Genomic DNA, 16,585 nt, shown 5'->3' with positions numbered 1-16,585 from the left:
GAAAGATGCGGGCTGCCGCACAGAGCAAGAGCTCTGTGATCTCTGAGAAAGGTTCTGCCTCAAGGCCGTGCCAGACAACATGGCTAATTCAGCCTGCTATCAATGGGAAAAATATTAATTCTGAGATCTTAAAGGGGGGAGGATTCCTTAGGGCTTCTACCACACTCACTGCTTAAGCAACTTTGTTAGCAACATTATTGTTAGAATAAGACCAGGACTAGATCTTTAAATTATTATTCCCTAGATAAGACAAAATGTTTTTGGGTCAGGTTATAAAAATATTCACAGATGTTACAAGGGAAACAGATGCGAAGGTAGAAATGTTTGGTGTTACAATCTAAAGTTCTTTCTATGGGGGCTGTTTTTTCTCTCAGCTATCCATTTAAATATAAGTTATCTTACCAACAGATAAGTTATATAGTTTCTATAACAATTTCCTTAGATCTTATATTTTCTTCTTTTTTCTCTTGGATCTCCTGAACTGTGAACTTAATCTTTTTTCTTTGTGATGAAAGGTATGTCATTTCTTTTCACCTTTATTATTTTTAAAATGCCTAAAAAAAAATGAATTACAAATGAGAGACCAATTACAAAGGGATGAGGCAGAGGCTGCTACAGTAACTTGGCCTTGGAGGATGCATCACTAGGCATCCCCCGCCCTGATTTTTTTATTTTGTTGTCCTATTCCTTTAAGAGACCAAAGGAGGCACAATAAGACAGGTGGAAGGGGACTGCTTCTGGGCACTACATGTAGTTTTTTTTGGCAGGAACTTGCGGAAAGTGGGAGAGAAGAATATCTCATGGTGCTGCGGGCTATTTTTTTTTTTTTAAAGGAGGCCAGAGATGGGATGCCTAATCGTGACAGCAGCCAGGCTATTTATTTATTTTTAAGGACTCAGGGGATGAGAACTGCTGCAGGGTGCTGTAGGGGAGAACTGGTGTTGAGACCAAAAGGGCAGAAAAGACTGCCTTTCTTCACAGATGGGTTTTTATTTATATTTAAGAGTGAGAAGCAAAAACATTGAGCAGATCCCCTTAAGGGGGCAGCATGGTGTGGCCTAAACATCAAGGACGCAGCAGCTGCAGACTGTGGAACAAAGTGGATGGGATTTGCTGCAAGAGATAGTCCTGGGGGAATTCTGTGCTACTGCGGAGTGCAGAATTCCTCCTTCCTGCAGATTCCCCCCTTCACTTTGCAGAATCAAGGCCACACCACGGCTCTGAGCACTATTGCAAGAAAGATTTGGGCAATAATTAATATTTGTTCCATGAGCTTTGCTGGAAGAAGAGCATGATCCCCGGAAGCACGTGTAAGGCAGCACGGCACAGATCAGGCTAGGCTCAGACTCGGGGGAGGCAGTACAATCTAGCTCCATGAGACTAAAGACCATACCTGGAACATCTCTGGGCAGAGAGGACCTCTGAAAGCAGTATGAGAGCTGTCACCGGGGGAAGTGGAGAAAGAGGGAGGGAGAGGGGGAGAGAGAGAGAAAACTGTACAAGGGAGAATATTGTTGAGATTACTACCTGATAATCTCCTTTTCCTTAGTGTAGACAGATGGACTCAGAACAAATGGACTCAGAACAAATGGAATAGTATCCGCGTGCTAGCAGTTGGAGACGGATCTGACGTCAGCACGGGGTATATATATCCCCACAGGAAGCGTAGCCACTCAGTAATCTTCCTTGCAAAAGCTGTTATGGATGTGTGTACTGACGCTCAGTGAAAAGTGAAACAGGATTCCCCTGACCGATTGATAGTAGCTGGAGACCGCCAGCATTCCCAACCAGAAGGCGTGAACACCTGGTAGAGTGTACGCTCTTATGGAAACAGATGACATGGCTTACCTTGAATCGGTGAAACCCATGTACACAGGCAGCTGGGCGGGATGCTGAGTCCATCTGTCTACACTAAGGAAAAGGAGATTATCAGGTAGTAATCTCAACATTTCCTGGCATGTAGCCAGATGGACTCAGAACGAATGGGATGTACAAAAGCTTTACTCCCAGCCTGGGCGGGAGGCTGCCTGAGGCCCATGTAGTACCGCCCTCGCAAAAGCTGAGTCCTCCCTGGCCTGGACATCCAGACGGTAGAACCTGGAAAAGGTATGGAGGGAGGACCACGTCGCCACTTTACATATTTCTGCAGGCGACAGCATCCTGGATTCTGCCCAGGATGCCGCTTGTGCTCTGGTAGAATGAGCCTTGACTTGTAGAGGCGGAGACTTCCCAGCCTCTACATAAGCTGCTCTGATAACTTCTTTAATCCAGCGGGCGATGGTGGGCCGCGAGGCCGCTTCACCTTGCTTCTTCCCGCTGTGCAGGACGAACAGATGGTCCGTCCTTCGTAGTTCTTGTGTCACTTCCAGATATCTGGGCAGTAATCTGCCAATGTGGAGATGGCGCAATAAACGCCCTTCTTCAGATTTCTTCAAACCCGCCGTGGTAGGCAAGGATATGGTTTGGTTAAGATGAAACTGTGAAACCACTTTAGGTAGAAAGGAGGGAACCGTGCGAAGATGGATAACCTCAGGAGTGATTCGGAGAAACGGATCCCGACAGGACAGTGCCTGTAGCTCTGATATGCGGCGTGCTGAACATACAGCCAGCAAGAACACCATCTTCAGGGTTAGAGAATGGAGAGACAGGCTCCGAAGGGGTCTGAAGGTGGATCCCGTGAGGAAATCCAAAACAAGGTTGAGGTTCCATAAGGGCACAGGCCACTTCAGTGGCGGACGAATATGCTTGACTCCTTGCAGGAAGCGAGAAACATCTGGGTGCTTGGCGATGGTCTTGCCATCCCTCCTGGGGCTATAGCAAGACAGCGCAGCCACCTGAACCTTGATGGAGCTGAGGGAGAGACCCTTCTGAAGTCCATCTTGCAGGAAATCCAACACAATAGGGATCGTAGTCGCATGTGGATTAGTGCCCTGGGTGTCGCACCATGCTTCAAATACTCTCCAGATCCTGACGTAGGTGAGGGATGTGGAAACCCTGCGAGCTCGGAGGAGGGTATCTATCACGGGCTCCGAGTAACCTCTTTTCTTCAGTCTAGCCCTCTCAAGAGAGAATTGAGCTGGATCCTCGTGAAGGATGGGACCTTGACGTAGAAGGTCCCGGAGAGGAGGCAGGGGAAGAGGCTCCCCTGCCAGCAGTCTTCTCATGTCCGCGTACCAGGGCCTTCTGGGCCAGTCTGGTGCCACTAGAAGAACTAGGTCCCGGTGTTTCCGAATCTTGTGGATGATGGCGCCCAGCAGAGGCCACGGAGGAAAGGCGTATAGCAGAGTCCCTGGAGGCCATGGCTGAACCAGGGCATCGATTCCGTGTGAGAACGGGTCGCGCTTTCGGCTGAAGTATCTGGGTACTTGAGCGTTGGACTTGTCCGCCAGTAAATCCATCTCCGGAATCCCCCAGTGATCCACAATCATCTGGAAGGCTGTGGGTGACAGCTGCCACTCTCCCGGATTTAGGCTTTCTCTGCTGAGGAAGTCTGCCGTGGTGTTGTCCTTCCCGGCAATGTGGATGGCGGAGATGTCCTGAAGATTCGCCTCTGCCCAAGCCATCAGTGGAGCGATCTCCAGAGACACTTGACGGCTTCTGGTTCCGCCCTGACGGTTGATGTATGCCACCGTGGTGGCGTTGTCGGACATCACTCTGACTGCTCTGTTCTTCAGTCTGTGAGCAAATCGAAGGCATGCCAATCGGACTGCCCGGGCCTCTAGACGGTTGATGTTCCATGCTGACTCTTCTCTGTTCCACCGCCCTTGTGCGGCGAGTTCTTCGCAGTGAGCTCCCCAGCCGCTCAGGCTGGCATCTGTGGTGAGTACAGTCCACGTGGGGGAAGACATCTTCGACCCCCTGCTCATGTGGTCGGACTGCAACCACCACAGTAACTGGGTCCGTATTCTGGCCGGCAGAGGTAGGTGCGTGGAATAGTTCCGTAGCCAGGGGCTCCAGTGAGAGAGCAGGGAGTGCTGTAGAGGTCTCATATGGGCCCTTGCCCAAGGTACCACTTCCAGGGTGGATGCCATGAGACCGAGAACCTGCAGATAATCCCAAGCTAGGGGCCGACTGGCTCCCATCAAGTACTGAATACGCTGCTGAAGTTTCAACTTTCTCTTGGCAGTGAGACTGACTGTGTCTGCCCGGGTGTCGAACTGTTCACCCAGGTATTCCAGGGACTGGGAAGGCTGCAGGCAACTCTTGCTGAGGTTGATTACCCAGCCCAAGCTTTCCAGAAGGGTGATCACCCTGTCGGTTGTCCGATAGCTCTCCTCTCGAGATTTCGCCCTGATCAGCCAATCGTCTAGGTAGGGATGGACCAGAATTCCTTCCCGCCTGAGGGTCGCTGCTACCACTACGACCACCTTGGTGAAGGTCCACGGGGACATGGCCAACCCGAAGGGCAGCGCCCGGAACTGGAAGTGGCGTCCTAGAACCTTGAAGCGTAGGTAGCGCTGATGATCCGGATGGATCGGGATATGCAGGTAGGCTTCTGACAGGTCCAACGCCGTGAGGAATTCTCCCGGCTGTACTGTGGTCTTGACGGACTGCAGAGTTTCCATGCGAAACCTCGGGACCCGTAAATATCGATTTACTGACTTGAGGTCCAGTACGGGCCGAAATGTGCCCCCTTTCTTGGGAACCATAAAATAAATGGAATAGTGTCCAGAATTCACTTCCCAGGCAGGTACTGGGATAATGGCTTTCAAGGACAGGAGTCTCGCCAGGGTAGCTTCCAAAGCTGCATTCTTGTGTGTAGGACAGGAAGCCTCCACAAACTTGTCCGGAGGGAGATGATGAAAGTCCAGATAATACCCCTCTCGGATGATGGCGAGGACCCACTGGTCCGACGTAATCTCGACCCATCTGGGGTAAAAGAGGGTTAACCTGCCCCCTATGGCTCCGTCCCCCGGATGGATCGGCGGATTCTCATTGTGAGGCGCGGCCGGGACCGGAGCCCGGGCCTGCTCCCCTCTTGCGCTGCTTGGTCCAAAAGGACTGGTTCCTGGCCTGAGGACGAGGTGCCTGGTAGCGACTCCTGTAGGGAATGAAGCGCTGAGAGCTTCTACCCCTGGAGGTCCTTGGAAAGGCGCGCTGGTTCCTTCTGACCCAATCTTCCGGCAGTCGAGGTACTGGAGAAGCGCCCCATGTGTTGGCCAGTTTATCCAGGTCGCTGCCAAACAGGAAAGAGCCCTTTAAAGGGCAATCTGGTGAGGCGTGTTTTGGAAAGCGCATCGGCTGACCATTTCCGAATCCAGAGCTGCCTCCTGGCAGCTACGGAGGATGAGATCCCCTTGGCTGTTGTTCGGACTAGGTCTGACGCAGCATCCGTGAGGAACGAGAGAGGGGACTCCATGTCTGCAGCTGGAGCGTTGTTCCTGACCTGAGACAAACAGGAACGCGTCACCACTGTGCAGCAGGTTGCGATCCGCAAAGATAGAGCTGCCACCTCAAAGGTCTGTTTCAGAATGGTGTCCAGTCGCCGGTCATGAGGCTCCTTGAGGGCCGCCCCCCCTTCAACTGGAATGGTAGTGCGCTTGACCACAGCGCTAATCAAGGCGTCCACCTGAGGACACGCCAGCAGCTCCTGGATAGCCGGTGCCAGTGGGTACATGCCCGTCAGGGCCCGACCTCCTTTGAATGCGGCCGCCGGCGCTGCCCATTCTAAATCTACAATTGCTGTGCTGCTTGCAAGAATGGAAAATGGCGGGCTGTAGGACGAAGACCTTCCAGCAGGGGGTTCTGCGCAGAGGGTACCGTGGCGCTGGGACCTGTAATATCCAACTCCGCCAGGCACTGAGACACCAGGTCCGAGAGATCCTCCTTAGGGAAGAACCGCCTCATGGTTCTATATGGCTCAATCCCTGGGGGAAGGTCCCCCTCGTCCGGGAATTCAGACTCGTCCGGTGAAACCTCCTGGTCTGACTGATCTGGACTGTCCAGCGGCGGGAGGTCTCGCTCACGATAAGGGCGTGATGGTCCAGGAACAGGATCTGCTGGAGCCGCCACCGCAGCGGCAGCGGCAGCCGCAGTCGCCAGCACCGCAGGGACTGTAGAAACAGCAGGGACAACGGGAACAACTGGAACCGCAGGGCCTGGATGGGAAGCCGTTTGCATCTGTACAAAGGCATGAATCCCCTTAAAGAGATCCACCCAGGAAATTGAAGCAGCCTCCAACCGCCGGGGTACAAGATCCCCCGGGATTCCTGATTGGTCGAGACTGACCACTAAATCCGGGGTAGCCCCTGGGGAACTATCAGCAAATCTTGGCTGAGACGGGTCCTGGCCCGAGGGTCCCACGGCCTCCTCACATTGGGCACATAGGGAGTCTGGCTCTTCACTGTGCGTGGCTCGAAGCAGGCATGCAGAGCAGAGGCCGAGGGCTTTAATTCCGGAGACAGGAGGTACCCCCCGCTGAAGACGCTGAGGCGTTCTGTTCCATTGAATAATATGCGGCAGCAATATGCGCTTAATACAGCAGGCGCACAACAATAATATGCAGCAGCAATATGCGCTTAGTACAACAGGCGCACAAGAATAAGAAGTGGCAGCAATATGCGCGTAGCACAACAGGCGCTTAATAATATGCGGCAGCCAATATGCGCTTAATATAACAGGCGCACAACAATAATATGCGGCAGCAATATGCGCGTAGCACAACAGGCGCTCAATAACAATATGCGGCAGCAATATGCGCTCAATGATATGCCATAGGCATATCATTGAGCGCTCAATTGTATACAATATGCTCTCAGCACTAAGCGTTTAGCAATACACGCTCAATATATTTCAGTATGCTCTTAGCAATAAGCGGTTAGCAACACACGCTCAATACAGTCCAGTATGCGCTCAGCAATAAGCGGTTAGCAACACACGCTCAATACAGTTCAGTATGCGCTCAGCAATAAGCGGTTTTAACAATACACGCTCAGGGAAATTCAAAAAGCTCTCAGCAACAAGCGGGGAGCAATATGCGCTCAATATGTTTCAGTATGCGCTCAGCAATAAGCGGTTAGCAATACACGCTCAATACAGTTCAGGATGCGCTCAGCAATAAGCGGTTAGCAATACACGCTCAATACAGTTCAGGATGCGCTCAGCAATAAGCGGTTAGCAATACACGCTCAATACAGTTCAGTATGCTCTCAGCAATAAGCGCTTAGTCATAGATCTGCGCCTATCTCGGGCGCACGATACCTGAACAAGGCCACAAAATGGCGCCCTCCACGGCGTGCCACGCCGCCGATCCTCGAGTCCTCGGAGACCAGAAGTAAAAGCCGTACACCTTACCTGATCCTCGGCGCTTCCCGGCTGGAACCCGGGCGGTCTCCAGCTGCGGGGGAGGGGAGCAATACCTTCACCACCGCGTTTGAGGATATGCACCCGCTGCCTCGTCCACGCCGGGACCGAGGTGCCTCGTAAGCCTCACCCGAACCTCGCCCGGGGGCTGTGTCTCTGCCGCGATTCGGCCACCAGACCGAGGACTTAAACCTCCGGGGGATCACGGAAATCACCCCGGGAAACTCTACTGGGGGAGGGACCTTAGGGTATCACCGCAGGAGTGCGGGGCTCGATGCTGTAGAAGTTTTAGTAAGTAGAAGTAGAAAAGAAAAAGTAGATTTATAAAACACGCTTAGCAAGCGTGCAGGCTCTCCAAACTGCTTTGGAGACGGAAATTACTGAGTGGCTTCGCTTCCTGTGGGGATATATATACCCCGTGCTGACGTCAGATCCGTCTCCAACTGCTAGCACGCAGATACTATCCCATTTGTTCTGAGTCCATCTGGCTACACGCCAGGAAATATATGTATATATATTTACCATTGTAAGAGGGGCACTTTCAACTCAGGGTGGGTTGGGCGGGGGGACGGTGTTAGTAACATTGGTCTGCCTAGGGCGCTACAGACCCTTGCTAAGTGACAAAAATGTAAATAACTGGATTGCACTGAAATGCAGAACGATAATTTTCAAAAACATTGTGTTATTTTGACAAAAAATGTGCAGAATTCTGCAGAATTTAGAAAATGTGTGCACAGAATTTTCAATTTTTTTGCACAGACTTCCCCCAGGAATAAAGAGAACATGGAGGACACAGCAGCTGCTGGGAGTGGAGGTGGGGCCAGCCCTGTGCTCTGACTGCAATTTGTATTTCCTTCTTTTTTTGTTTATATTCTTGAGCAGCAGGGATTTACCAAGGCCAGAATAAGCAAGGCAACAAATATTGGTAAGCAACCAGTGGAGAGCAATCATGCCCGCTTGGCTCCTCAAATCTGCCACTGGCTTCACGTCTCCCAGGTCTTAACAGGCTGCTCAGCTCTCCCTATTCCACCTCCTTTGGCCATCCTGACCCTTCTGACACCGAGGCAAGGCCTAATAAATCAGGGGCAGAGGTTGGGCTGCCATCTTACCCTAGATTGGGGATATCTCGGACCACATGGTCAATGGCTGACTTGTACTTTCAGCTGCAGTCTTGAGGCTTCAAATCAGATTGTTTTCTATTAAAGAGTTTAGATTCTCTGGCCTAAAGAAAAATTTGCACTTCTCTCTCCCTTGGCAACACAATCATGCTATTTTGAGATGCAATACCTGCTTAGCATCATAGAATGTTGTTATAGCAATTATCCTGACACACAGCTCAGAAGCCTATAAGATTTGTGATATAATCTGTCAAAGGAAAGTAAGCCTTTAAGTACTTGTGTTGCCTGGGGAGCTCAGCAATTACTCAGATTTATAATCTGCGTCTCTATGTTAAAAAATTTGTCCAACAAAGTTGATAGCTGTCTTTCATATAACTGGTCTTCAGTAAGGTTATTTAGCCACAACTGAGCATGAATAATTTTAAAATTAATTTTATAAATTACATTTAGAAATATTTTTAGAGTATTATACAAACTTACTTCCGAACAATCTTGTGTTTTAAATCGACAGTAGGTTTTACAACAATTTCAAAAAGTGATGGAATTTTCTTTAGCAGGCCATTTGGATCCAGTGGGTCATCATCATCAGCCTCGGAAAATGAAAATTGCTCTGGTGGGGTAGGCAAAAGTCCAACTCCAGGAGGTGGTTTAGGAAGAGGAGCTATGCCACGCTTTCTCAATTCTTCTAATTCTTTTTCATCTTCATTTTGAGGTTCTTCTTCAGTATTTAGAACCTAAAAAGAAAATTTTGTGATTACTAAAGCAGCATCTCAACATGCTTTTAAATCCTCTGAGCGTCCCTCCTTCCAGACTCATAGCATTGAAGTTCTGTTTCTAGGAAAGAGTTTTATTGAAGCCTGCTAAATATTTGACGCTTTTTATTATATCTCCTATGCATTATATTATATTATATTTAGCCTCCAAGTTTCACCTACCTTGTTGAATGTAACTTTTGCCGCCTCCGTTCATATGTCTATTTATCTATTTATTTATTTTTGTTTCAGTTTTTCTACCCTGTTCGATGTAAACCGATCTGATATGATCATTACCATGAAGGTCGGTATAGAAAAGTGTTAAATAAATAAATAAATAAATCTCCCTTTCCCCCAGCAAATAACAGGCCGATACGATATTCGGGCGCAATAAATGAGCGCTCATGATTGCGAGTCTGCTCTCTTAACACGCGTCAATCCACCTCTCCCGGATGCCTGGTTTAATACTTAAATCGGTTGCTACAGTAAAAAGGAGGTGCTAGGGAAAATTTTGTGTCCCTAGCGCCTCCTCGGCATCGAGTGCTCAGAAGTGGCTGTCAGTGGGTTAAGAAAATGGAATCTCGTTAATTGAGCATACCTTTTCCTTTTTATGGGAAGCATAAAAAGGTACCTTTTTATGCTTCCCATAAAATCTCTGTACCTTTCTCCTTCAGGTACTGTTCCTATATTATTTCTTCCCATAAAATCTCTGTACCTTTCTCCTTCAGGTACTGTTCCTATATTATTTCTTCCTGTCTTTCTTTCCCTCCCTTCGCTCGGTTCTTCTCTCTTCTCAGCTTCTCCCCTCCCCCCACCCTGGATTTTTGTATTTTCCTCCTTCAGTTATATTGTAAACCAGCATGATGTGCCCACGAATGCCGATATAAAAAAGTTAATAAACAGATAAATAAATAATAACCTGACTGCTGGCACATTTAAAAAAAAAAAAAATAAATAAAAATTTTAAGGTTCTCCTTTTTCGGTTCCTCAGACTTAATATCGCCATGATATTAAGTCGGAGGAATTACAGAAAAGCAGTATTTTCTATACATTTTTTGGGCTCTTCAAGAAAATTATTTTTGAGGATAAAAATATGCATGTTGGGTGCACTTTTTTTTTTTGTGTAAGGGGAAATATCTAATAGCCTCATCAACATGAATTTACATGTGATGAGCACTATTAGCTATGCACTCGGTTGGATGTGTGTTTTGGACGTGCTAACCCCTGTTTTGCATTGGAGGTTATGGACGCGCGCCTAAAATGCACGTCCAATTGCATTTTGAGCTGTGCGCTGTGGCCAGTATTGCATCGGCCTGTCTGAGTGTCTTAAGCTTGTCAGCATAGTGGATAAATTGTAGACTCTGTACTATTGTAGTTGCCCTCTGTTACTATATTAGCAGCACATGTTTTAAATTAGAGACTGCGCACAAGGCTAGAATCCCAATTTTCCTTTTTTGAAAACAAAATAGTAAATTTTTTTTTTTTTTACTAAAAATCTCTATTGTAAAATATGGACAGCCATTATCAATATAATTCGTTTTAAACAGAAAAAACAAACCAAAAAAAAGACAACAAAAAACAATGGGGGCAATATTCAGCTGCTGAGCAGCTCAGCTAAACATATCCGGCTAACTAGCAGGTTGCACTGCTAAATATATACGGCTATCTTAGTTAGCCAGATATGTTTATCTGACTAACTTTAGGCCAGGTTAGTGGCACAACCAGAATTAGCTGTATAAGTTAACTGGCTAATTCTGGAGTTAGCCAGTTAACTTATGCGGATAACTCTCCTCCTCCCTGAAATGCCTCCCCCCACCCCTGGTTTGCCCCTGATTTATCCGGCTAGTATATAGACAGATAATTCTCTTTAATATCCTGGTTTTGCCATTTAGACGGATATAACTTTGATAAATAATTTTGAGTTGCATCCCTTTCAACACTGCATCAACAGGCAGCTTATGGACTTCTATAAACATTTTTATATCTCCTCTGTTGTCACTTCCTTCCCAGCTCTCTTTTCCAAAAGGCTGTCAGATCTTGTTAACAGAATACTGTTACATTCGATTTATAAGCCACATACCATGTGGTTATAGTGGATATAGTTTTTCCACCTCCAACTTGCTCCACTATTAACCCTAACTTTACTTCTATTTTTAGCCTATTATGCAGGTTTAAAGATTGAAGACAGTTTGAGTTATAAAAAGGCATAGAACTGTCTAGAAGAAATATGATACACTTTTTGAAACCTACTGAAATCATACATAATACTTGTATCTTTCAAAGAGGTCTCCTAACTGAATCAGTCTCTTATCTTGTCAATCTTTTAACACTGGATTGTCTCTTTCCAGCAGAAAATAAGCATTGCCTTGTAGTGGCAAAAATATGAATTTCTCTGGTGTTAGCCCCCCCCCCCCCATCTTTAATGAAAATTTTGCCATACCATCATAAATGGTCTGAAAAAAATATTTTTGACCAAGACAGGCATATTAGAATTAAGAAGATGTAATAACCCCAAAGGAGTGACAGAATCAACTTTTCTTCCATTATATGACCCAAAAACACTCTTCTCATATGTTGCCACACTCACCACCCCTATTCCTCCTATCATCCCAGAAGAAGAAGCACAAAACAAATCCACCGAGCTGGCAGTCTTCTTCGACAACAAAATAAAAAATCTACTTATCCCGCTAACATCCTCCAACCCCATTCCTAACCCCAGTCACAACTCCCAGCCTCCTCCGGACCAAAACCACGCCCCATCGACTCACAAACGGTTCCTAGAATCTTTTGATTCCACTTCTTCCTTAGAAATAGAATCTATCATCAAGAAAATGAAGTCCTCATCACACCCTATAGACCAAATTCCAACCAAACTCCTTCTTACAGTTCCTAACATCATCGCCAAACCTTTGGCCGACATTATAAACTGTTCACTCACAAACGGAACAGTCCCAGATGCCTTGAAAACAGCCTCGCTGAAACCTTTACTAAAAAAACCCAACCTAGACCCATCGAATCCCACAAATTTTCGCCCTATCGCTAACTTACCTTTCATAGCCAAGCTAATGGAAAAACTGGTCAATACTAGACTCACAGACTACCTCGAATCCCACGACATCCTATACCCATCGCAATTCGGTTTCAGGAAACGCAGAAATACAGAAACTCTCCTACTCTCATTAACTGACACCATCCTGCTGGGCCTCGACAAAGGTCAATCATACCTTCTAGCTCTGTTAGACATCTCGGCAGCGTTCGACACAGTGAACCACACAATCCTCATCGACCGTCTCATGGAAATAGGTATCTCAGGTGCTGCTCTCCTCTGGCTAAAATCCTTTCTAAGCAACAGATACTACAAAGTAAAAATAACCAACAAGGAGTCGCACCCTGTAGCTGCTAAACAAGGAGTTCCCCAGGGTTCCTCGCTCTCGCCGACCCTATTCAACATATATCTTCTCCCCCTATGCCAACTACTCGATAACCTCAACCTCACACACTTCATCTATGCGGACGACGTGCAGATCCTAATCCCCATCAAGGAACCCGTCTCCGACACACTAAACTACTGGAATAGCTGCCTTCACGCCATCAACCTCCTTCTCACAAGTCTCTGCCTCGTTCTCAATACGTCCAAGACCGAACTGCTAATCATTTCCCCTAATGATAACAATATACTAGCCATCAATACTAACATACCTCTAGTAAATCAAGTGAGAGACCTTGGAGCCTTCCTAGACTCCAGAATGAATTTTAAAAAATTAATCAACACCACCACCAAAGAAGGCTTTTACAAACTACAGGTATTAAAACAACTAAGACCTCTCCTTCACTTTCATGACTACCGTTCGGTCCTTCAAGCCATACTATTCTCAAAGATAGACTATTGTAATGCGCTTTTACTTGGTCTCCCGGCCTCTTCTACCAAACCTCTTCAAATGCTGCAAAACGCCGCAGCCAGGATCCTCACAAACTCCTGCTGCATGGACCACATCACCCCGATTCTAAAAATACTTCACTGGCTACCCATTCGCTACAGAATTCTCTTCAAGACACTTACTATTATCCACAAAACCTTATTTCAAGAATCCTCGCTCCAACTTACCATACCCCTCAAACCACACTCCTCTGCAAGACCCACCAGATCTGCATACAGAGATTCCCTCCAAGTTCCCCCCAAAAAATCAATTTTTCACAACTCTATTGAAAAACGGGCACTATCAACTGCTGGACCGCTTCACTGGAACTCCCTCCCACCAGATCTCCGCCAGGAACATTGCCATATCACATTCAGAAAAAAATTAAAAACTTGGCTATTCGCCCAAGCTTACCCCTAAAAAAGCCTCAGGGTCACCCACACAGTCTCTTACCTCATGGATGCGTCCATTTCCGCAACTCAAAGGAACTGTTGCCCGACTAATAACTTGCTTAATTTCATATACACTATGTAAATTTGCTTAATTTCATATATACTAGGTAAATCTGTACATAATTCTTATCCTGTAAGCACCCTCTCCTCCTTTGCCCTTCTCTCCAGTTAGAATTTGTTTACTTAACTTTTAAAATTTGTTAGAATTTGTTTAACTTATTTTTTCTCTAACAGCCTAGTTCTACATTCCCTGTTATAATGTAACTTTTTGTTCTTCTTGTTGTTGTTTGCTCTGTTAACTGGTTACCCCTAGTTTACTGTAAACCGATCCGATAAGACCTGGTCTTGAGCATCGGTATATTAAAAGAATTTAAATAAATAAATAATAAATAAATAATTTTACAATATCGTATTTTTATTTTCCTACAATCGATTCCATATAAAATGCAAAATGGTATGCAGTGTATATAATCTGAGATCTGGGAGCTGCATCCTTGCTCTGAAATAACTTTTCAAGGCTTATTTGAGCTCTCTTGCCTCTCCAAAAAGTTTTAATTTCACATGTATTCAAAGATTGAAGAACCTTTCACATGAGCCAACATGGTACCATTTGCATCCTATACAATAGTTTAGGTAGCCCCACCAACCCAAAAAAGACAACAGGAAAAGCTCTGAGGTCTTCTCAGATGGCACTGCTTGATGTCCCCTCTGCTAAACAAGTTAGGTTATGTGAAACTAGGAAACTTGCATTTTCTATCGCAGCATACACTTTTTGGAATACCCTTCCTCTGAAATTTAGGCTGATAGGATGCGCAAAGAAATTCTAAACTGCCTTAAAACATTTTTATTTAAATAGGCTTTGAAAACCTGAAGGCAGCCCAGCTTTCGCATATGGGAAATATGACGCCAGAGGCTAAGGCCTCCCTAGACTTCGCTCGCACCTCCCTAAACAATCTCCTACATCTGCGTGCGTCTAAATCCCTTCGGTATTACCGTTACCAACTATACAAATATGGCAACCGGACTAGTCGGTTAATGTCTCACCTGTTACGGCCGAGAGGGATAAAAACGTCTATATCAGGGATCAGGGATGGCCAGGGAGTACATTGGATGAGTCAGGACGCGATTGCGGCCCGATTTTTAACTTATTATACACAGTTATATAGCAATAAGCCTATGAGCGTGGAACTGGCGGAGACCTTCTTTCACGGGATGTCTTGGCCTCATCTAAAGCCGGAGGACCTCACGGTCCTAAATTGCCCTATTACTACTCAAGAAATTTATTCTGTAATTCAAGGCTTAAAACTTGGTAAAGCAGCTGGACAAGATGGGTTCGGGTCGGAGTACTATAAAATTTTGCGATTCCCCATATTGGCCCCGCTACAAGCCTATTATAATAGCATGCTAGAGGGTACTCCCCTCCCTGCTACCGCTAGTCAGTCTGTTATTGTGGTCCTCCCCAAACCTGGGAAGGATCCATTAGAGGTGGGATCCTACCACCCCATCTCATTGATCAATGTGGATATTAAGATTCTCTCCTCTGTCCTGGCTGCCCGGTTACAAGGCCTACTCCCAGCACTGATTCAGGATGACCATTTGTGAAGGGTCGCCAGGCAGTGCGTAATATCAGTCGCCTCGTTGCTGCACTTAGCTATCAAGCGCAAGAGGAGGCCCTGATATTGAGTCTGGACGCCGAAAAGGCCTTCGATTCTATATCGTGGGAGTACTTGTTTTGGACATTGAACAAATATGGCTTCTCTGGCCCCTATTTACAATGGTTATCTCTACTTTACAGTAATCCGAGTGCCACCATCCTACTGAATGGGCTGCCCACGGCGGTCTTCTCAATACTTTTCCTGAACTAAACTGAACCTATTCCATTATTTATTTTTTATTTATTTATTAAGGCTTTTATATACCGACTTTCTTGATACAAATCAAATCAATTCGGTTTACAATGAACTAAGTAGAATATACAATTAACCAATCAACAAGAGATACAGAGCATACAGTTACATTATAACAAGGAAGCCTTAACTTGGAGTAGGAAAATAGTCGCCCAGACTTTGCCTTAATCATGGTAATTAACATCCCTACCTCATAAGGGCAATTCATCAATGCTATAAGCACATTGACTGGCATATATGTTCTTTCTAATTAAACCCCTGCTTCTTTTCTCCGATCCAAGTTATTTTATTCCCTTGTTTTATTGTAACTGCATTCCTTAGCCTTCTCTTGTTTTATGTTTTTTACTACTATTATTATTATTATTTATTACTAAATGTTATTTTTTGACTTTGTTCCATATCCACTTGTTAATTGTAAACCAACATGATGCGATATTTATCGCGAATGCCGGTATAGAAAAACTTAAAATAAATAAATAAATAAATACGGTGTGGGGTTAGACAGGGCTGCCCCCTATCTCCCCTGCTGTTTGTCTTGGCGTTGGAGCCCTTGGCCATCCGCCTGTGGGGGGATAAGGCGTTCTGTGGTATCAGTGTGGGGGGCCACCCAATGAAGATAGCGCTTTTTGCAGACGACATTCTGTTGTTTGTAGGTCGGCCGCGTACTAGCGTCCCGGTAATTGTCCAGCTGTTTAACCAGTTTACTCCAGTGGCAGACCTACGTATTAATTACACTAAGTCGGAGGCGCTAGCCCTGAATGCGCACTTACCAGACACGTGGGGGGGCCCTTTCCCTTTTCAATGGGCCCCGAAGCTTAAATATTTGGGGGTATGGGTCCCCAGGGACTTAAAGAAGCTATATGCTTTAAACATTACCACCTGTATCGTTAGGCTGCAGGCACAGTTATCCACGTGGACATCCCTCCCACTGTCTTTCTTTGGCAGATGTGCCTTGATTAAAATGGTTTTGGTGCCCAAACTATTATACTTGTTACACATGATACCTTGCTGGCTGCGGGGGGTGGATATCAGACGCTTGCGTTCTAGTATACAGAAATTCTTGTGGAAGGGGAAACGAGCGAGACTCCCATACCAAGCCTTGGAGCTGCCAGGAGAGTGGGGAGGGCTCAACATGCC

General features: G+C 46.3%; 1 protein-coding gene across 2 annotated transcripts in view; it reads right to left on the bottom strand.

Annotated features, from left to right (window-relative positions):
* ZC3H6 (zinc finger CCCH-type containing 6) overlaps positions 1 to 16,585 on the bottom strand; it is a 645,204-nt gene that overhangs the window by 143,632 nt on the left and 484,987 nt on the right. For both annotated transcript variants that reach the window (XM_029594264.1, XM_029594263.1), the window contains one exon: positions 8,901 to 9,154. In XM_029594264.1, the coding sequence (XP_029450124.1) occupies positions 8,901 to 9,154 (254 nt within the window). The remainder of the gene's footprint in view (positions 1 to 8,900; positions 9,155 to 16,585) is intronic.

This window comes from Rhinatrema bivittatum, chromosome 3, assembly GCF_901001135.1.
Source record: "Rhinatrema bivittatum chromosome 3, aRhiBiv1.1, whole genome shotgun sequence".
In the NCBI taxonomy this organism is placed as follows: domain Eukaryota; kingdom Metazoa; phylum Chordata; class Amphibia; order Gymnophiona; family Rhinatrematidae; genus Rhinatrema; species Rhinatrema bivittatum.
The sequence above is the reverse complement of the archived record's forward strand: the minus strand, read 5'-3'. Positions and strand labels throughout refer to the sequence as shown.